The sequence below is a fragment of the Trachemys scripta genome, chromosome 2, assembly GCF_013100865.1.
Source record: "Trachemys scripta elegans isolate TJP31775 chromosome 2, CAS_Tse_1.0, whole genome shotgun sequence".
Lineage (NCBI taxonomy): Eukaryota > Metazoa > Chordata > Testudines > Emydidae > Trachemys > Trachemys scripta.
This window is the reverse complement of record NC_048299.1, coordinates 100654565-100676528: the sequence shown is the minus strand read 5'-3', so window position 1 is coordinate 100676528 and position 21964 is coordinate 100654565. Positions and strand designations below refer to the sequence as shown.

Here is a 21964-nt window from a genome sequence, read left to right as displayed (position 1 = left end):
TACACCATAGGGGACCCCGCAAAGCTAAGTTGCTCAGGCTTTGGCTTCAACACCATGCCATGGGGTTTTGAGTTTCTGCCCTGGGCTCCAGCAAGAGTAATGCTGGCCCTGCTTGGCAGACCCCTTGAAACCTGCTCGCGGCCTCCCTGCGGGCCCTGGACCCATAATTGAGAACCACTGAGTTATATGATAGTCAGCATATATTAGTGCTGAACCCTTAAACCATGGGTTCCTTTTCAATTTCAGACTTTCTGGGATGGAGTCAATTGACTGTAGGAGGAATCTTGCTTCATTTCGAATTCAGAATGGAATGGCTCAGTAACACAGTTTCAAACGCTTAAGGAAGCTGCATTGACATACAAAAGGGAACATGCTCCCAACACTCATAAAATAAGTCTTTTCCTATTTATGTGGCCATTTCTTGGCCCTAAAGGAAAAACTATGCCAGGCCTTACCAGTGTGGCTTCTTTTGTGAACCATGAGCACATTGGGACCGATGCAAATTATCCCACAGATATCACATTTTAGCTTTCCGTTAGGAAGTCGAATGCCTCCAACTCCTGACATAGCTTTGCTGCCTGGGCCATTGTGTGAGCCATTCATTTTCTCTCCAGAGGCATCAAGCATTCGTAAATCCTCCGCACATTCTTCCCCATTCATTTCACAGGCACGCCCATTCTCTTCATCACTCTGAGTCTCTATTTTAATATTACTGGCTGAAAAAAACAATACAGGATGCCACTCAGTTTTGTTACAAAATAAACACAGTGGCAAAGAAACAATCAAATCAAAGGAGAAAACTTCGAAACAGAATGTACAATATACCTACGCACAGAAACCAGTGATATGGAGACATTTTTATGTGCAACGTGGTGAGTTCTGTGACATATGGAATAATGGGTAATGGATACCAGTAACCAAACACAAGATGATTAAGTCTTTCTGATTTCTGCAGCTGTAATATCTGCATCATCAATCCAAATGAACTGGAAGGAGAGTAATTACGAATCCATATTGTTTGGACACCAAATGGTGAAAATAAGTACCCATCAAAGACAATGGGTGCCATTAAAAAATACATTTGCCACTCTCCAGCAATAGCCTTACCAAGACACCTCTTCTTCTGCGAATAGGAAGAGATTGAGGATTGCACTTATCTTGAATCCACATACTGATTGATTATTTGTCACTATGGAAGGAGACAGCATGGCAGTGGGAAAGAAGAGGACTCAGGCACAGATGAAGAAACCAAGGAGTGAGAAGGAACAGGCTGAGGCCTCTGGGACTGAAACTGTGGTTGAAGTAAAAGGAGTAGGACTCATGCACTTGGGACAGCATGACTGAATGCTACTGGGTGATAGGAGAAGGTCTCTAGAACCAAGGACAAGTGGTGAGAAGGGGGCCAAGTCAGCAGGAGAATATGGGGGAATGGTTTAGACTAGATACAGGAACTGGTGGCTGAATGGAGTGGTCCCATACTAAAACATAGTCTTTGTATTCTCCATGCAGGCTGAGTGGATGAGAGAATGGGTTGGCATTATAAACCTTTAAAAGAACTGCGTCAGAAAATCTGCTTCTTCCTGTTTATCTTATGTCCCTTCTTTAATGCATGTGAAACTGTGTAATTATTCAGGTAATAAGGGTAAAAAAGGTACTACTGTTTGAATTACATAACATAATTTTTCTCTTGTTTATATGAATAAACTACAGGTAACATTTTTGTGTATGATAACCGCCTTTGGCAGATGCTGCATAGGTGACTGTTATCTTATGTGAACACAGCAAAGACCTGAAACCTCTGAGAATTAAGTAAGGACGGGGAAGGCCTGTAGTCAATTATGATAACTCCATTATTCACTCTTTACCCATGCACAGAGGTTGTATTATGTTGAATGTGGACTAATAACCTTTTCATCTTTTTCCTTGATACTACAGCTGGTCAAAATTTTTCAAATGAATTTTATTTGTTGTTGAAAAACAGCCCTTTCTTAAATTGAAAGTGATTGTTACAATTGAGGTTTTTTTCCAAAAACTTTTATTTTTATCAGCAAAATTAAAGCAATGAAAAAATGTAAATGATTGACTGAGCACATACCTATTTTCACCCAATCCAGAACCAGGATTGTCTTCCATTGTAATAACAATGATTTCATATCGACAAGAGACATAAAAGATGATGCAACAATGACATATATTAAGCCAAAGTCAATAAGTGAATCTTGATGTTCTTCTAAATATGAAATCAGTTCATCAAACTCTGATCTCTGTTACACCCAACAATTGCACTGAAGTAAAACGATTCCAGTGGGATTGCACAGATGTAATTGATGGTAGAATTTGGCCCAATATATGTATTGCTACAGGATAACAGTTGAGGACAAAGGAGTTTAGTTTTAGCACTGGTGGGTTGTACATCTTTTATAGGTCTATAGGGTCAATCTAGATATTTTTAATGTGTTTTTAAGATAAAGCATTTCTATTGTATATGCAACCTAAGTCTGGGACAAGTGCACACATTTCCTCTCCAGCTTTCCTCTTAACGAGGAGAAAAATTCAGAGGTCCAGAAAAAAATACCACTCACCTCTTAGCAATTTAAAAAACACAACATGTTTATATACTACATGACTGGCTCAGAAGTGATCAGTAGTTTTCTCTAAACTCAGTGGCAGTCAGGAAGCACTCATTTGCAAATGTGACCCAGTTGGTTACCCTGTTTCCCCGAAAATAAGACAGTGTCTTATATTAATTTTTGCTCCCAAAGATGCGCTAGGTCTTATTTTCAGGGGATGTCTTATTTTTCAGAAATGAAAAATGCCTTATTATCGGTGGATGCCTTATTATCGGGGAGGTCTTATTATCGGGGGGATGCCTTATATTACAACGAGAGGCAAAACTGTAAGTAGGCCTTATTTTCGGAGGATGTCTTATTTTCGGGGAAACAGGGTAATAGAAATGTACTGTCTTGTCACATGACTGTTTTCAGCCAATCTTGCATCAGCCTTTTTCTCTTGCTTGTACAAATAAATTATTGAACAAAGTTAGTCTTATTTATCAAAAATTACAAATTCTTCTGTATTAGTAGATCCAGCCAAATGTGACTTTTAAAACATTTGTATCTACTAAGACAAAAACTTAATGTGGGGATACAAAAAGGATTAGACTCTTTAAGTCCTTACACGGTATATGTAATTAAATGCAGACAAATGTAAATTAGTGAGCACTGAAGTGACGGAAAAAATAAAAGTGCTAGATGGACATGCCCTTCAGTGAATTGAGAGCACACTGTATACTTACGGGAAAAAGATTTGGGAATTATTGCGTGAAAATCTCTAAAGCCTTCAGCCCCATATGTAGCTGCAACAAAGAAGGCAAACAGAATGCTGGGTTGTAGTACTGCTAGCAGTAAAAGTCAAAGAAGATGATATTATTGCTACAAAAGACATTGCTTACCCAAAAGAGAGGCAGAACTATCACCACAGACATAGCACAGAAAAAACACAATATAAAGGAAGGACAGCAGAATGATAGCTAGAAGGAGAATCCTCATGTACATGCGCAGTAATTTCCCTTTGAAAAATGCTGTTTTTCCAGAGTTCCATAAGTTCTCTGATGTTTTGTGAAACCTCAAGACTTCTCTGAATTTTTCCTTCCTTGATAGCACCAGTTTCTGCAGGTCTAGTGCAGGTAAAATTCCCACTGAAGCCAACAGGAACTTTGATTAGAATTTTCAAGGGAAAGTCATTGAAAGGCAAGAGGAGATGGACATGCAACTGCCTGAGCCTCTTTGCAAGTCTCTGCCTTTGTCTTCAAGAGAACTGCATTATAGAGGCATGATCCAACAGTTTTTTCCACTCCAGAGAACTGTCCCTTGTTTGTATTCAATCATCTCTATTTACTTTAGTGACAAAAATGAGTGTTTTTTTGCTTTTTTCTCTTCTGTTAACCCTGCAGAGTTAACTAAGGGTTTGTCTACATGGTGCATTAGTCTGCAACAGAGATGTATAAGTTCTAGTGCACACCTGCATGTCGTGCACTAACTGGCCTGTGGGGACCCTGCTAATGAGCATGAAAAGTTCCCTAGTGTGCATTAATATAGTTCTGTTTGAAATGGAACTATATTAACGTGCACAAGGGAGCTTTTACTATGCCCCAGCAGGCCCCACACAGGTCATTCAATGCTCAAAAGGCCAGTTAATGCACAGACATGCTGGTGCACATTAGAATTTACCCTGCTGTTGGGGCACACTATACACCACGTAGACAAGCTCACAGTGGAAAGAGAGAGTGCTGGATTCTATTCCTTCTTGCACATCATCATCATCATGATTTTTTTTTATTGAGGCCTTGTCTACATGGGTTTTTCACCACCAGTGTAGCTCAACAGTCTAGTGTAGCTGCACTGATGCATATACCTAGTGCAGACATATTGTACTGAATTGTGGCAACCTGAGGTGAGCTGCACGGGGACAGATAACAGTATAAACCAATGCAATGCTTCTACTATGGCTTTTGTAGTGGTGCACCTGCTTTGGTTTAGCTACACTGGTGGCTAAAAAATCCAACAAAGACAAGGCCTAATTCCAATCAGCTGCACCTATGCAGCCCCATTTATTATAATAGAGTTGCACAGGCCAGTGTTCCTGAGGGCCTAATTTGACTTGCAGAACTTTTATTACTGGGGAAGATGTGAGAGAAGGAAAGAACCCAGCTTGTCTCTAACATCTCAGAGGGAATTTACAGGTCTGGCTGTTAGGAAAATAGATCTCTGCACAAGTAAATGGAGCACATTTTTATAGAGTAACTTTTCAGAGTACTTTAATTACTGAAAATAGCCATGGAGGTATAGAGCATCAATGTATTCAACAGGAGCCTGGATGTGTTAGAGCAGGAATGGGGAATAAAACAAGTGGAAATGGGAGAGTGTTTAACATGGTGGGAGGAGGAAAAGGAAATCGGTTTAAATGTACACCTCTACCCCGATATAACACGACCCGATAGAACACAAATTTGGACTTAACACGGTAAAGCAGCGCTCCGGGGGGGGGGGGGGGGGGGGCTGCGCACTCTGGTGGATCAAAGCAAGTTCGATATAACTCGGTTTCACCTATAACGCAGTAAGATTTTTTGGCTCCTGAGGACAGCATTATACTGGGGTAGAGGTGTATTAAAGCAGATTTTTTTAATTGTGATCAGTGGCATGGCGTCAGTTTTTAAAGTTTTGTCTGAAGCTTTATACTTGGATTGGATTAAATATCATCATTTTCTGTTTCTGTTGGAAGATGAGACTTGTATGATCTGCTTCCCTTCTATGGAGGTATTTCTAGTGCTCAGATGATGTGACAAGTCTCTCAGGGAGCAGGATTTGTATTTCAGATTTATTGATGCAACAATAAATATTTGATACTTTGTGTTTTCCAGACAACAAAACATGAAATTGCCCAGTATTGTACAGATAACCTAACCCATGCACACTATATGATCTATTATTATTATGAAAACCTAGCCCTTTTAACCCAGTCAAGCTATTATTCTTTTAATTAATATGCTTAAATTTGGTTAGAGATGACCTTTTAAGCTCCTATACAGGTTGGGCCTGATTCATCACTGTGATACCTCATTTTTATGCTGATGTAATGCCATTGAATTACACCAGCAAAACACTGGACTAATGTGGTGGTGAATTAAGCTCCAGATACATAGGAGGTTAAATCAGAATCCACTTTCACTGTGATGAATGCATATATTGCACCAATGTGACTGAACTACCAAGTCCCCCAAGAATGATGTGATAAATGCCAAAAGACAATTGCAGGAAAGGCAACTGAAAGGTAAAAGAGGCTCTTGCAGATTTTAAAAGAACCATCTATCTAATGTATGTCTCCCACAATCCCCAGCTTCCTCTCATGGTTCCTCCCGTGTCCAAAGCGCCTGTCTCCTAACCACGTACCAAATCCTTCATCTTCCTATCTCCCCGACTATTTCCACAATACAAGTAGGTAATATCAACCTGCACCACATTGGAAACTGCAGATATAAGGACAGAGAGCAAATTGCATTTAATATCAAAATATATGAGCAGGGCTAACGTAATTATTATTCTATTACTTTTCACAAGTGTTTCAACAAAACCTCAATTTTTAAACTGAAACAGTGCTGTTGCAAGATTTCCAGTCTGCTGCACCAGAGTGCAGCAGAAATCCAAGAAGCTAGTGGAAGAAGTTACAGGCCAAGCTTTCTGTGCAGTGCACAGGGGCCTTGGCATGAGCAATATGTAACTACAGCATAGCAAGTATTAAGGGAAGACAGAGGGATTTGCAGATGATAGACATCAGATTTGTATTTCTCTGCAGGGCCGGCTGCAGGCACCAGCTTCTCAAGCAGGTGATTGGGGCGGCTGCTCCGGAGAGGGGCAGCAGGTCCAGGTATTCGGTGGCAATTCGGCGGACGGTCCCTCACTCCGCCTGGGAGTGAAGGACCTCCCGCCGAATTGCCGCCGCAGATCGCGATCGCGGCTTTTTTTTTTTTTTTTTTGGTTTTGGCCGCTTGGGGCGGCCAAAACCCTGGAGCCAACCCTGTTTCTCTCTCTCTCTCTGTGTGTGTGTATGTGTGTGTGTGAGAGAGAGAGAGAGAGAGAGAGAGAGAGAAAGAGTGTGTATGTAATGCTGTTCAGGATTCTTGTTGGTTTGGAGGAGGAAATCAGGGCTTTTGCTACACAGAGACCATTTCATATTGTTATGGGGAAGGCTGGTGGAGAGGTTTGGTTATTTTTGGCCTCTTGAGAAGAGGATTTGGGCCCAGATCCTCAAAGGTATTCATGTGCCTAACCACCCCATGATCCCCTGGGAGGAGCTGGTCAACATGGAGTGAGAAATGAGGGGTATTGTCATGAATGAAGATTTGACAGCTGGGAAGAAGGGGGAGAGAGACCACAGTGGGTTGCTTGGGAAACAGGAGGCTCTTAATGGGTGATAGAGGATTTGGCAGTTGAGTTCAGGGTGTTCAGGATTTTGTCACAGGAAGGGAAAGGAAACACCCACACTCTCCTCTTTTGTTTTCTTCTCTCCTCCTTGTCCCTCTCCCAAGCCACAAGCCATGAAGCTGCAGAATCTCAGCAGACACAGTGCCTCAGTTCAAAGCATCCTTACTGTGCAGCTGCTTGTTGTAAGGAATCGACTCAGAAATCTTGACTCTGTGTTTATGGGATGCAGTATAATTTAATAGGTGGAAATCTGAGGCAAAAAGAGTTCTTACTGAGCAATTTGCTGAAATATAGTCAGGCAAGATCAATGGGCCATTTCTCAGAGAACTTAACTGACTTCTGGTGAAACAGTAAATCCTGCTGTTTATCTACTATGACTGTCTCAATCCAGTAAATGTCTGTTTTACCACACGCTGGATTATAGTTTCCAGTCTAGCTCTGAAGTCCCTTTATGAAACCCACATATAAAGAAAGCTACATTTTTTTGCTGGGAGAAGGAACTGCCTTTTTATATGCTTCCTTTCCCTGGGAGTCTGTGCATCAGTTCTTAGAATGGCTTGACTCTAGCCTAAAGACACAAGGCAAAATTTTCAAGAGCCCCTATGTGACTTAGGGGTCTAGGAGCCTCAGACTCATTGAAAGTCAAAGGGTCTTACAGGCCATTTTTTCAAAACTATTTAGGAGAGTTAGGTGGGAATTATTCAATGGGAATTAGGCAACTAGCTGCATCTTGAAGTGCCTAAATAGATTTGAAAATCTGGCCCTAAGTATTGAAGTCACTTTTGAAAATGGGACTAAGCCTCCTGAATCACTTAAGTGCTTTTGAAAATTTTGCCCTTATTCTCTTCAGTTGATATTCCAAGGAGTTTATGACTGCAGAGCTAGATTTGCAATGGCATTTAAGTGCCTAAAGATGCAAATAGATGCCTAGTGAGATACTCAAAAGTGCCTAAGCAAGTTAGGTGCCTAAGGCACACTGATTTGAATGGGACTTAAGGGCTTAGCTTGCTTAGGCACTTTTTGAAAATCCCACTAGGGAATCTTCATCTTATGATACATAAGGGTATTTTTACACTGCAGTTAAAACCCTGCAGCTGGCCTGTGCCAGCTGACTCAAGCTCGCGGGGCTCGGGATCAGGCGCTGTTTAATTGCAGTGTAGATGTCTGGGCTCAGGCTGCAGCCCAGATTCTGAGACCCTCCCACCTCACAGGGTCCTAGAAGTCAATAGCAAAGGAAAGGTCCTTTTGAGTGTTTGGGTTATTTTTTCTGTGTGGAAGTTTTGTTTTAATTTGATATTTTAAGGGAAGTTGGAAGTATTCTGCTTCTATCAATTGACGTTTTAATTTACAGTACAGCAAGATTTTTGCATGAAGGATACTATAATTGTTCAAGCGGTGGACGGATAAAGCTGCAACAAGAGCCAACTGATTTGAATACTGGATTTAAAATGTTGTGCTGAAGAGAATAAAATCTTTAATACCATCCTTGCTAGCAAATTACAGACAATACTGCTGAAGAAGACAGGAACAGATTATTATTTATTATTTAAAAAATAAACAAGAAAATCAATCCAAGCTTTGAGACAACACATGAAGCGAGACTTTGCTCTCATTTACCCTGGTAAAAATCTGCCTAAATATAATATTTTCAGTAATTCACGTTATTTTATTATATAAAGACTTTCAAATAAAATCAGATGTGGTGGGTTTTGTTTTGTTTTTTTAAGTGGGGAGGGTTTTTGACTCAGATTGTGATGCTAATTACCCACCTGAAGTCACAATCCCTTAGTTTGTGACATCACAACGAGTTGCCGTGGAAACAGTTTTGATGTCACAAAGGCCTGGTCTACACTGGGGGGGGGAGGTGTCAATCTAAGTTACACAACTTCAGCTAAGTTAATAACGTAGCTGAAGTCGACGTACTTAGATCGACTTACCATGGTGTCTTCACCTCAGTGAGTCAGCTGCTGCCGCTCCCTCGTCGACTCCGCCTGTGCCTCTGGCAGCTGTGGAGTACAGGAACCGATGGGAGAGCGCTCAGGGGTCGATTTATCGTGTCTAGACTAGACGAGATAAATCGACCTCCAGCTGGATCGATCGCTGCCCGCAGATCCGGCGGGTAGTGTAGACATACCCAAAGAGGAGTAGTGCTACAGGTGGGGAAGAAGCAGCTGGGTTTATGAATGCCTCAGAAATATCCTTGGTATTAAAGGCCAAAGGGAGGAAACAATTCACAGAACTTCAAGACATCCGGGCGAGGTGTTTGTCCACAGAATGATTTTCAAAGATACAAAATTCATGGGCTGGCTTGTAAAATAATGAATTAAGTTTATTCTCTAGTTTGACTTTTTTATTAATAACTCTTGCCCCTCCCATCGCCCCCATGCCTTTTTAAAGCTTTCTCCATGGAGCTGTGAAATATCTTTAAAAAGGTCTGGGCAGAAGTTAATAATGATAATAATGAGGTTAATAACAATAATTAATAATAGCTTCAGTCACTCACTTCAAGGAGAAAGTAAAGAAATTTGTGAGTTTGCTTATCTGCATCCTTTTTTTTAATGGGATTGGTCCAGGTTACCAGTTTGAGGGACACAATATGGCCGTGCTGGACTTATCCAACCTGACTGGTTCTTGAACTCCAGAAAAAAGGAGATGAGGCCAAATTGTTTTAAAAGTGACCTGTGATTTTGCACGTGCAGTTATTGCACTTGCATGTACAAGTACCAACTGGCACATGCATATGTGATACTTACATGTGTAGAGTGCTTAATTTTTGATAAACGAGGTGCCAGGGCTCAAGCAATTTTTTTACTTTTATAACTGATGTAGCAAGCCCAGAGGTGCCAGGGCTATGAACTGCCAAGTTTAGAGGTGACGGGGCTCAGCCTAGGCAAACCCTGGCACAAATTAAGCACTGCATGTGGGAAATAATAAAAAAACTAGATGCCATTTACGGTTGGCTAAAAATTTGGACTTTAAAATACACTATTCGCATGGATAAAAGAACTATTTTTTAAAAAGCCCCCAACCCCCCTAAAAGCAACAACAACCACCTGCAACAAACCAACCTGAACAAATTCCAGTACAGCACTTTCATCAGAAAAGGATTCAACCTGTTGAAGAATTCAGTGTGCCAAGGAACAGCAGAACCAGTAAGACAAATATAAGCTAACCCCTGAAAGAGATGAGTAAACCTAGTGACAGAATAGGTCGACTTTCCTTCACAACCACCTGTTTGTGAGTCGTTTACTGTACCACAAATTTCAAAATGGCAAAGAAGAGACTATGAATGAAACTGCAGGTACTTCATAATAATTGGGCAGCTGCTCAGACTCATCTAGTTCTCAGATGGATTTTAAAAGGAAAAAGGAAAAAAGAAGAAAAGTTAGCACTAAGATCCACCAATGCCTTGAGGCCCCCTGCAACTGCAGCAAACTGGGCATGTGGGATAAGGATGATTCCTGATGCATCCTTCTGAAGTAAACTCAACCACTCCCTCTACTCAAGGTTCCTAGATAATCAGCCTTTGGAATCAACTTGTTTCCTACCCCAATTTTGGCTTTTACTCAAATATACATGATTCCAGACACACAGGCTCCTTCAGATAAGCTATCTCCAACAGGACAACCACTCTGGTGAGCTCCACCCATCTGGTGATCTGAGGCTGCCATTTCCTTCCACTGCAAATGCAAAACCTGAGCTAGAGTTCACAGAAGAAGCACGTCAGTATGATAGTTGATGGGCAAAATATCCCTGCTTCCACATTCTCTTAACGGATGAATAAAGTTGCCCTTCGCTTATTGTGTCATGCAACCAGATTGGCATTTTCTTGTGGAATTGTAATTACAACATGCAAGTTGGTGCATAGTGAATGCAAATGAGTGGACATAAAAAGCCACTTTCTGTATGTCCACAAAATGGGTCTCTATTCCTCCAGGACTGTGGGGATTTATGCACAGCCTCCTATTAACATCTGATGATCCAAGAAATCCCCACCACACCAAGAAGAGAAAGCGCCAAAGAATTCTATTGCAGCAATGTAGCTGATCTGGTAAAGTCCAACAAAAGCAGATGGGGGCTAGGAGGTGGGAAACTATTTTGCACATAGAACAATGATCAGACCTAAGGTCCCAATTCAAAAAGGTACTTAGGCATGAGAAAATTCCTATTTAAATCTATTAAGCATGCATCCAGCTTTGCTGAAGCAGGGCCTAACTAGTTAGGTTCTAGAGGGCTTTATAACCAGTTCAATGGGACCAATCTGCACAGTTCTGCTCTGGATCTAAACTAGAGGGTGTTTGAATCCAAGTAGTTTATCTGCTGCCTGTTGGGTGTTCACCTGAAGTATCAATAAAATTATGCACTGTGGAAGGGAGAAAAGTTTTATCAGACAGAGACATTGATCAAGTGCTACTTATAGGTGCTAACATACCTGAGATTTATAATAGATAAGGTGGGTGATATAATATCTTTATTGGACCAATTTCTGTTGGTGAGACAGACAAGCTTTCGAGTTTACACAAAGCTCTTCTTCAGGTCTGGGAAAGGCACTCAGAGTGTCCCAGCTAAATACAAGATTGAACAGATGGTTTAGCATAAGCAGTTAGCACACATTCTAAGAGACCATTCGAGGTGAGCTTTCTAAGGCTTGGTCTACACCAGTGGCTCTCAACCTTTCTAAACTACTGTACCCCTTTCAGGCACCTGATTTGTCTTGCGTACTCCCAACTTTCACCTCACTTAAAAACTACTTGCTTACAAAATCAGACATAAAAATACAAAAGGGTCACAAGACACTACTAATGAAAAATTGCTTATTTTCTCATTTTTGCCATATAGTTATAAAATAAATAAATTGGAATATAAATATTGTACTTACATTTCAGTGTACAGTATATGCAGCAGTATAAACAAGTAATTGTCTGTATAAACGTTTAGTTTGTATTGACTTTACTAGTGCTTTTTATGTAGGTGTAGCGTGGCAGTCACCCGGCTCCTGCCCTGAGGGGGTTAAAGCAGACCTGGAGAGGGCTGTGGTGGAGAAATGCTAGGCTGATTGGGGGAAGCAGCCACAGCTGGCCCTATAAGAGGGCTGAGGGCCAGAGACTGAAAGACACACTCTCTCTAGCTTCCTAGAGAGAGAAGGACCTGGCTGCTTGGGAAGCTGAGGAGGGTACCTAAGGTGGAGCAGTGCTGGGGAAGGGCAGAGGTAGCTGGGGAGCTCCAGCCTAGCAAAGCCCCAGGCTGCAGGCCAAGTTAAGGGCCCACAAAAGGGTACTAGGGCTGCAGAGAGGCAGCCCAGAGATAGGCAGAGGCAGCTAGTCCAACCCCCCTTGTCGATGATGAGTGGTTTACAGACTGCCGTCTGCCCCAGTGAGCGGGGGGGCTAAATGGAGACTGACAGTAGCCACTGAGACAAGATGGGGATAGGGGGTTGAGGGTTCCCCTGGGAGGGGAGACCCAGAGTTCAGGGGTACTGTGGTCGGCAGAATCCCTGGACAAAGGGCACCGGGTCCGGAAGGGAGACGGGGGCCAGTGGTAGGTGAGACACCAGCCTGCAGAAGGCGCTCTGGGCTGGAAGAGCTAATTTCCTGGACGACCAGCAGGAGGCGCCGCACCAGTGAGTCCTCGCCCCGCCACAGTAGGCTTTTGTAAAACTCGGCGAATATCTAGATGAGTTGATGGACCTCTGATGTCCCCAACACATACCCCTGGTTGAGAACCACTGGTCTACACTACAGGGTTAGGTCGATGTAAGGCAGCATACGTCGACCTAATTGTGTCAGTGTCTACACTAGAATGCTGCTTCTGCTGAAGTAAGTGGACTGCTACACCGACATAATACCGCCACGCAAGGCATAGTGCTAGTGCTAGTGCTAGTGCTAGTGTCAGTGTAGTTACAGCATGCAGTAGACACTGTGTTACTTAGCTCGGCATATTGGCCATTAGCCCCAGATGACAGGCTCAAGGCTGCTCTTCCCCCGGCCAGGTGCTGACAATTGGGGTGGGGCAGCTATGAGCCCCATACGTACAGCTGAGGCTGTCAGCCCCAGGGCAGCGGCAGGGCTCCAGCTGTCAGTGCCCCACAATGCCCCACTTCAGTGGATGGAAGCACTCCAGGTGAGGACGTGCACTGCTGACAGACTGAGCACAGTGTGGACATGAACCACCACTTTAATACTGTGGTGGTTATATGTCAACTTAACTTAAATCAACTTCATTTTGTATTGTACACGTGCCCTAAGACTGGTAGCAAAGGCTCATGCTTTTAGTACAGGAACTCCAGGTTTGATTCTCCCTAACAGTGACCCGCCCAGGGGCACAGTGTTGCACAAATGCAGTTCCTTGCCTCCTCTGTTTCTATCTGAATTTATTTTGCAGGCACATTGAAGAATAAGAAAATAACACAAGGGCATTTAGTGTGAATTTTTAAATAATGCAAGTCACAATATATAATAAAAGAGATACAAAATCATTGTCAGATATGAAAATATTCACAGCGGATATAGGTGCATCTGTGTGAAGCTGCTTTCTGCAAAGAATTTATAGATACAGAACTTCCTGGCTTTTGTTGCACCTAGTTTTCCAAAAGAAGCAGAACTTGATACATATCACAATTTAAGAGCTTGTCTAAACTTGAAATGTTACAGCAACACAGCTGCTGTAACACTTCAGTGTACACACTATCTATGCTGACAGGAGGGGTTCTCCTGTGAGTGTAGGTAATCCACCTGTGAGAGGTGCTAGCTAGGTTGACAGAAGAACTCTTTTGTTGACCTAGCACTGTCTACACCAGGGGATAGGTCGATTTAACTACATTGCTCAGGGGGTTGGACTGAGCAACCTAGTGGGTCGACCTAACTTTTTGCTGCAGACCACGCCTAACGCCAATAATGATCTCTCCTGACAGGGGAGGCATCCACTCTCTCTCTCAAATCCTTCCTTCAAGAACACTTCGGGGAAACTTATCAGTGTTGATCTGCACTCTAGGATGTGCTGTTTTTAAACAACAACAACAAAATCTACTGCCTTGCTGTGTGTGGATTCCACTTTCTGATTTAGGAGTGTGGCGACACCAGAGAGTTTTGCAATCACAAAGAGAGCACCTAGTATTGCAATAAAAGGGCTGACTGGTGCGGGACCAGTCTTTGGAGAAGAGGGGAGGTTCACTGAGGTAAGGAATTAACAGTGGGGTCCAGAGAAAACTACCACGTTGGAGAAACAGGTGGGTTCATAAACAAAGCATTGTAGTTATACGTGTAAAAGCTCACTGCCTAGTTACCAGAATAGACCGGAATAGGCTGGAGAGATTCCTAGCCAAAGGAAGGGCACAATGAGGTGGGGATCCAGGAACCCAACCAGTGGAATAAGGCTACATACTGGTGGTCAGGTATATAGAAGTGATGTGAAGTGTAGTTAGGGGAGAGAATTTAAGCCCACTGAAAAAAACTCTGTGAAATCCCTGTACATGCTGGATACATCAAGAATGATCGTTTATAAGACTAATATGGTTTAGGTGGAAAGAGATATATTAATTAAAGACACTGTATTAATTACTCCCTGCAAAAGAAGGTAAACATTTTCAATGCTCGAACTCGATGAACAATTTACATATCTTGAGCGACTTATATGGAACTATGCAGATTTACATTAGCCTCTAAATGCAACTGATATGTTTAAATACCAATTTGCATATTTAAAGCGATATAACCTCACTACAAAAAGCAGACTCCTTTTTCTCCTTTGTTGGCAGAATAGCAGCACAGTGTAGAACTATTACCAGGGATTCTTCAGCTGTCATGGTGATACATTGTACTGTATGTTAAGAGACTGCTGATGGTTCCCCAGCTGTCTTAATGGTTGATAGGCCTAAAATGAGATCTACCAGCTGCATTTTGGTTTGTGGGTGTGTCTTTATTAATCCCATCATCCCTCTGTGCTGCCTGTGTATTCTGCTTTTGAGAACAGGTCAAAGATTGAAATAGACAAGAATCTTGCCACCCAATCTCTTGTAGACAAGTCACTGAACAGAGAAATTGACATTTTCTAATGTTCCGGGCCTCATTTTGTGGAAATGATAGATTTTTTCCTCCCTCTTTCCTAGGGTTAGATCAATTGGGAAAATAATTCTGAGTTAGGTTAAGTTTCAGGCCTATGAGGATTTGTCTATGCTGAAAAAAACCCAACAACCCACAGCAGCAAGTCTTAGATCCTGGGTCAACTGATTTGGGTTTGTGGGGTTCGTGCTACGGGGCTGAAAATAGCCATGCAGAAGTTACTGCTCAGGCTGGAAATGTGCTCGGATAAGGGGGATGCGTCTCAGAGCCTGACTCAATTGACCCAGGCTCTGAGACTTGCTGCTATGGGTTTAGTGTTTTTTTGCAGCATAGACAAGCCCTTAGTCATGACAGTATCCCTTTGCCTTGTTAGACAATTTTGTCTGACTCTTTTGATGCGTTTTCTTCTCAGATGTTGGAGCCAATAGGAGAATTTTGATAATAGTTTACCAAATCACCAGTGCAGCCAATTGTTGTGATGAAATCTAGATCTTTGGGTAGGACACCTAAAACTATTACACTGAAATCTTGTATCAGCTTTTTGGATCTCACTGATGGAGATAGCCCTTGAAGCAAGTCTCTTTACAAAATTATTCCTTCCCCCTTGTGTATTGCAGCCAATCAGTTACTAGTGTGGGGATCGTATGTCTGGTATTGTGGCCAAGGAAAATGTCCAGCATGTGCTAAAAGTAATTGGGTGTTCTGAACAGTGATGGGAGATCCTCAAAGGGCTCACAGGTTTGGACCAAGTTGGAAACATCTTACTTAGCCTTTATTTATTCCAACCTTTTAAAATCTCTCTTTTTATCTCACTTTCCCATCCCCTTTTCCACATCCCAACATCTTTATCCTCATCCAAGGGAAAAAAACAAATCCTTCTTCCTTTCCCTGGACACAGTCAGATCCCAGCCATTATTGGGTCTGGGGGGAGGAAGTCTCTGAAGTAATTTTCTTTTCTGTGCTGCATCCAACAGCTCTAACCAAATGTTGCCTGTTGCAGCTTTCCTTGGGTCTGAGATACCTCAGAACACAATGCTAAGACAACCCCAGAATTTGTGGGAGGTTAAGATAACAGCTGATCCAGCAGAGAGTGTCAGAACTCCTGTAACCCCCAGCAACTCACAATCAATTTAAAAAAAGACAGAAGTTCAGAAATGCCACCCACCTGCCTCAATGGCAGGGAGAACTTAATGATGCCAGTGGTGAAAGGGGACAGTCCCAGCAGTGAAGGAGGGAGACACTTACTCAGGGATGCCTAGTAGCTTCTTCACCCTCTGGCAGTCTCTGGCACCCATTGGCAGTTAAGGGGGAGTGGTGCTGAGTGTCATTATTCCTCAGCTCCCAGGAGCAGGGCCACGTGGTGCCTCTTTTGGCTCTGTTCCAGCATCCCCTCCCAAACTAGGAATGGGAACCCGGTCTGAAAGATGCTGTGTGTCTAACCGATCTCCTGTTTAGGGAGCAGAAGGGAATTTTTTCTTCCGTGGGGCAATTAGCAGAGGACTGGGGAGTTTTTCACCTTTCTTGCAGCACCTACAAGCCACTGTGGGTTAAGTAGGAGTGTGTTTGGTACCTAAGCTGAGATGGTAATTCATCACAACTTGCAGCCGGCTTCCAGTGTGAGAATGAGATAAAAGACATTGAATTATGGTGATTGGCCCTGGTTTCATGGAATAGGGTGATACCTTGTGGCCCTCGTGGGCTGAGGTCCCCACCCTTCTGTATCCTCTTTCCCCCTCGCGGGGGGATGGTGGTGGTAGGACTCAAAACAAGGAGAGTCCTGAGGGGTAGGCTGAGGACAGCCCATCCCAAGTTATGAATTATATGGTAGGAGCCCTATAACCCCCACATTGGAACCACTTAAATACCTGCTATAGGGAAATTCCTCATTTCACCGCTGTGTCCACATCAAAGGGGGTTCTTGAACTGCAGGGGACATTACACTGAGTTGTAACAAAAAGGAAGAGGCACTTGCAGGTCAGTAACCACTTTAGGTGAGATGAACTGTTATGACCTAAGCTGTGATTGACATAAAATAGCTTTGAGATTTGGGCCTGTTCTAAATTTTCCTTCTGTCTGTTAGCACTAAAATTAGATGTATACTTTTAGAATTTGTTGGCCACTTTTATTGAGCTGTGCTGTTAAGTAATGTCAATGTACGATGGATTTTTTTGTTGATTTAACTAGTACAGTGCTGTCTTAGCACTGAATTTTGTTCCTTTTATTCCAGGCCATAAGAAAGTCTCAGTTTGGCACCACGGACCTCACATTTCTGTTAACAGGTACACTGCCGCCTCACACGGCAGGTATGTGATAAGACAATCGTGCATTGGAGAGTACAGTACTTATAGGAAAAAGCTGGTGCTCAAAGAAAACTGCTGTCACTCAGGTGTCATACCAGACACCAGCAGGACAGGAGTTTACCGTCAAATTGACCAAGCTGATGATTTGAAGTGACAATTTATAATTCGAGATTTTTGAGCCTGATTCTGATTTCACAGACACCAGTTTGACTCCACTGACACCAACTCCTGATTTACACTGGTACAAGTGAGATCAGAATCAACTCTCTTCACACCTGGTGTAAAGTGGTGTAGCTCAACTGAGGTCTGCCCTGTAGTGCTGAACACCTCCCCAATAGTGTGCATGGCAAGTGAAAGACAGATAGCATTGGCTTGGCCAGGCATAGTGAATGGTATTCCCCTTTCACTGATCCCAACATCAATTAAGAGTAACTCAATTAAAGTCAGATCGGATCAAATCTAGTGTGGACAACGTCGGTGCAAGCTTCCCTGTTCTGCTCTTCAAATGCACGTGAGTCATGACTTGTAACTTCCCAGCTAATCAATTCCTGAACCTCTCTTGAGCTAAGATGGATGGATTTGAACTACACCAAATAGCACAGTGGTCTTGTGATATAGAATAGGAGGAGACAAAAACACTCATTCTCACTTTTGAGCAAAGGCCTCCATCCAACTCCCACTGATGTCAATGGAAAGGATTATGTCTACTTCAGTGGAAGCTGGAGCGGGCCCTAAATAAGGTTCTGAATTCAGGGTTCTAGATGTCAAAGGCTAGTGTGCTAACCCACTGAAACTTAGTCCTGATTTAGAAACAGAAAAACATCAGCAGTACTTTTAGGCTGGGAAATGGACAAGAAGGAGAGCCGTGTGCTCAGTAATGACCACTCTAATTATGCAGCCAATTTTACTTTTAATAATTTCTAGAAAGGGAGCCAAGATCACACACTTACTTTGTACAATTAACAAAACAATCATTATTTTCAGAGTGCCAGCATCTTAAGTTATAATGATTTTTATCTACACACAAGAAAGGTTAACTAACGCACCACAGACAACTCTCTGTCGGCAGCAGTAAACAAATACCTCAAAGAAATCCTCATTTGATAAACTGGCCTTCATAAATACCACCCCATATTTAGTAGCTTCACAGATTTTAAGGGCAGAAGGGACCAATTATGATCTGGTCTGTCCTCCTACATAACACAGGCCGTAGAATTCCACCCAGTAAGTCCTGCATCGAGACCATAATTTCTGGTTGGGCCATAGTATCTTCTAGAAAGCCATTCAGTCTTGATTTAGAGGCTTCAAGTGATTGAAAATCTACTACATCCTAGGTAGGTTGTTCCAGTGATTAATTACCATCTCTGTTAAAAATCTGCACCTTATTTCTAGTCTGAATTTGTCTAACTTCAGCTTTCGCTCCTTTGATCAAGCCTAATAAATTGCTTTTTATTTGCTCACCTACCCCTAGAAGAAAACATTTTATAAAGTGATTAGTGATTTTGGGTGCCTCCATCTCTGGGTGCCCATCTTGAGACACTTTTAAGGGTCCTGATTTTCAGAAAGTGTTGAGCACCCATGCTCTGAAAAGCAGGCCCTTTTAAGGTATCTCAAGTTCAGCATCCAAAAATGAACACCCCAAATCACTAGTTACTTCTGAAAATTGTGGCCATGCCTTTTTCATATGTGTGCATGTGCATGCACGCACTCTGGTAGCTTCTCACACATATTTTGTCCATCCTAATAGGTGGCCCGCGGAGAGCTAAACTATATTCTGAGATAAGTATGCCTGACTTCTGCAACAGACTAAAACTTCTGCAGGCTGAACCAGTTTCATTCCACATTCAAAACTGGAGGGTGTCTAATGAATTAAATAGGAAAATGAGTAATCCAGTCAGCACAGCAGCCCTTGTGTTATTGACTCAGTCTTAATTTAATTTTTTTTAATGCTTGTTTTGGACATGCTGCCGATTTTTGGACTGACAACACAGAGGGGACTGCATCATACACTATGTCTACGTTTATGGTGGTGTGTAGAGCAGTGGTCTCCAAACTTTTTTGATCCTGCACCCCCATCAGTAAAATGCCCGAACTGCCGAAGCGCAAAAAAAAAAAGCGCTCCTCCTGCCGCGCACCTCCAACGATCCTCTTGCGCGCACCCCACTTTGGAGACCACTGGTGTAGAGTACAGACACAGCACACCCACCTAGCACAGGTATAAATAGCAGCATAGATGGTGAGACACAGGCAAGTAGAGAAAGCACTACATGCTTTGAACCCCACAGTGTATACACTTCTCAGCTCTCTACATGCCCAAGTCCTGCCTCCCATGTCTACACTGCTATGTTTAAGCAGTGCAATGTCCTGCTGCCAGACCCTCCCTCCCTCCCCCCTGGATTGAAAGGCTCTGGCAGGGAGATGCAATGGGGAACGGCTCCAGCAATGGGGAAGCCTCAGGGAAAGGCTCCAGGAAAGGCTTTCCCCACAGTCTTCCCACTAACTGAGCCTTCACTGCAGCGTGTAGCTACGCATGCAGTGCCTGTACTCTACATGCCGCTGTAGGTGTAGACATAGTCATAGACATTGTCAGGGGCTAAGCTGGAGGATTTGTCGGTTGGGTAGTGGTTAGTTGGTGGTTTTGGCACCTGGGGAGGAGTGGTAGGTATCTTGGGACTTTGTGATATACACATTACATGGGTTCTGCTAATATGATCAGCAGGGCAACAGGTAACATTATTAACAGGTATTGTCCTCTTTAGGTTTCAGAGTCCACAACCAGAGCTTTTTCAGACATTGCTTCCAATTTTGCAGCTGCAGGAGCCCCTGTCTGGTCATGCTCCAGTGCTGAATAGCATGGAGTACAAGCTGCTTTGCCATGGCTGAAGGTACATTTTTTTTTTTTTTTTACACAGCATTATAAAATTTCAATGGGACTTAGGCTTCTAAATCAACTTAGGTGCTTTTGAAAATCCTACCCTGAGAACGCCATGGAACTTGAGCCCCCTAGGGAATCAGGATCTCTCTTCTTCTATTGCAGCCATAGCTGAGGCATATCACAGCTTCCCCCTTGTTGGGTTTAACAGGAAACCTCCAGCTACTGTTCCTCTAACTGCTCCCACAAACAAACACAGCAGTCTGGACATGTTACCTATTTCCTCCCACCCCACACTTGTATGTCTCCTTAGCTGCCCCCTTCCTCCCTGTGAGTCATGGAACAGAATTTTGGAGCAAGTCCTACACGGGTTCTCAGGGCACGTATCCAGGCAGCCCAGCTGAAAGGCTTCAGAAGGCCCCCATGTGTAATACCTGCTTATAGCAACCCTGAAAATGCCTTTCTGAAGTGGATGGGGGCAGTACACATCTCTCGGGGCAAGCGTTTCTGGCTGCCTGCAGTCTCAGGAAGACCATACTGCACCATTTAGATTCACCACCCTTTTAAAGAGTTCACTTCACAAACATGAAGTCTGGATCTGTACTCTTATCTTTAGGAGAAAAGTAAAGCCCAGATTCTGCAGCAAATTCTTTGGCTGAGGAACCACTTAATGCAGAGGTCCCTGGTCACAGCGAGACCTAGAAAGTGACAATGTTCCTCACAGAATAGTATAAGAGTTGCACACATTGTTGGGGGTCTCACAGCTGCCTGGCAAATTAAGCAGGACTGAATGTGTCAGATACTTACTGCAGCTAGTTTAGTCTTTACTGTGGGTCTAGGCCAGTGGTTCTCAAACTTTTGTACTGGTGACTCCTTTCAAGACTCTGAGTGCGATCCCCCCATATAAATTAAAAACACTTTTTTATATATTTAACACTATTATAAATGCTGGAGGCAAAGCGAGGTTTGGGGTGGAGGCTGACAGCTCACAACCCCCCATGTAATAGCCTCATGACCCCCAGTGGGGTCCTGACCCCCAGTTTGAGAACCCCTGGTCTAAGCCAATACAGCTTTAATGTAATGGGGCAGATCCTCATCTGGTTAAATCATCAAAACTCTGCTGAAGCCAATGGAACTACAATAATTCACACTAGCTGATGATCTTCCCTAATGTCTTTTTCACCTTCAGACAACACTGAAACAAATACATTAAAAGCTGCCATCACAAACCCCTGCTCCAGAACCTCTAGGCTTGGACAATCAGTCTCCCCTGCGTATAGGTCTCTTTCTCCCCTCCCCACTGCCCCACCCTTCATCTCCACACTCCAGGAGGTGAAACCGAATACCAGCAATTGTGACTCTGCAGTTTGTGTGTCATATTGTAACTGGGTTTCCACATCCTCCTCGCACTGTTGTAAAAGCACTCGAAGAGGAAGAAGTGCAAATAATGAAATATAGGAATGCAGGAAAAGAGGAAGCAACAGAGACACAGCAGCCCAACCGAAATGCTAAGAATTATGGAGAAGTGACAGAAAGGGAAGCACAGACCAGGAATTGCAGTCGGTGGCTTAGCAAAAAAATAACAAAAACAACAAAAAAAAAAAAATAGGCTTGGCTTTTCTGCCTCTAAATCAACCTCTTAAATTAAGATTCCTGTCTGGCTTTCTCTGGCTTTATTTTTTTCATTTTAAGGCAGTTACCGAATTGTGAAACTTCTGCACACAGATGGATTTACCCAAACAATAGGTGTTGATA

The 21964-nt window shown here is 43.0% G+C and overlaps 1 protein-coding gene across 5 annotated transcripts in view; it reads right to left on the bottom strand.

The window, feature by feature from the left end:
• IKZF1 (IKAROS family zinc finger 1) overlaps positions 1 to 21964 on the bottom strand; it is a 93208-nt gene that overhangs the window by 24660 nt on the left and 46584 nt on the right. For 3 of the 5 annotated variants that reach the window (XM_034761325.1, XM_034761326.1, XM_034761327.1), the window contains exon 4: positions 456 to 716. The exons of the other annotated variants lie outside the window; for them this stretch is intronic. In XM_034761325.1, the coding sequence (XP_034617216.1) occupies positions 456 to 716 (261 nt within the window). The remainder of the gene's footprint in view (positions 1 to 455; positions 717 to 21964) is intronic. 5 annotated transcript variants of the gene reach the window in all.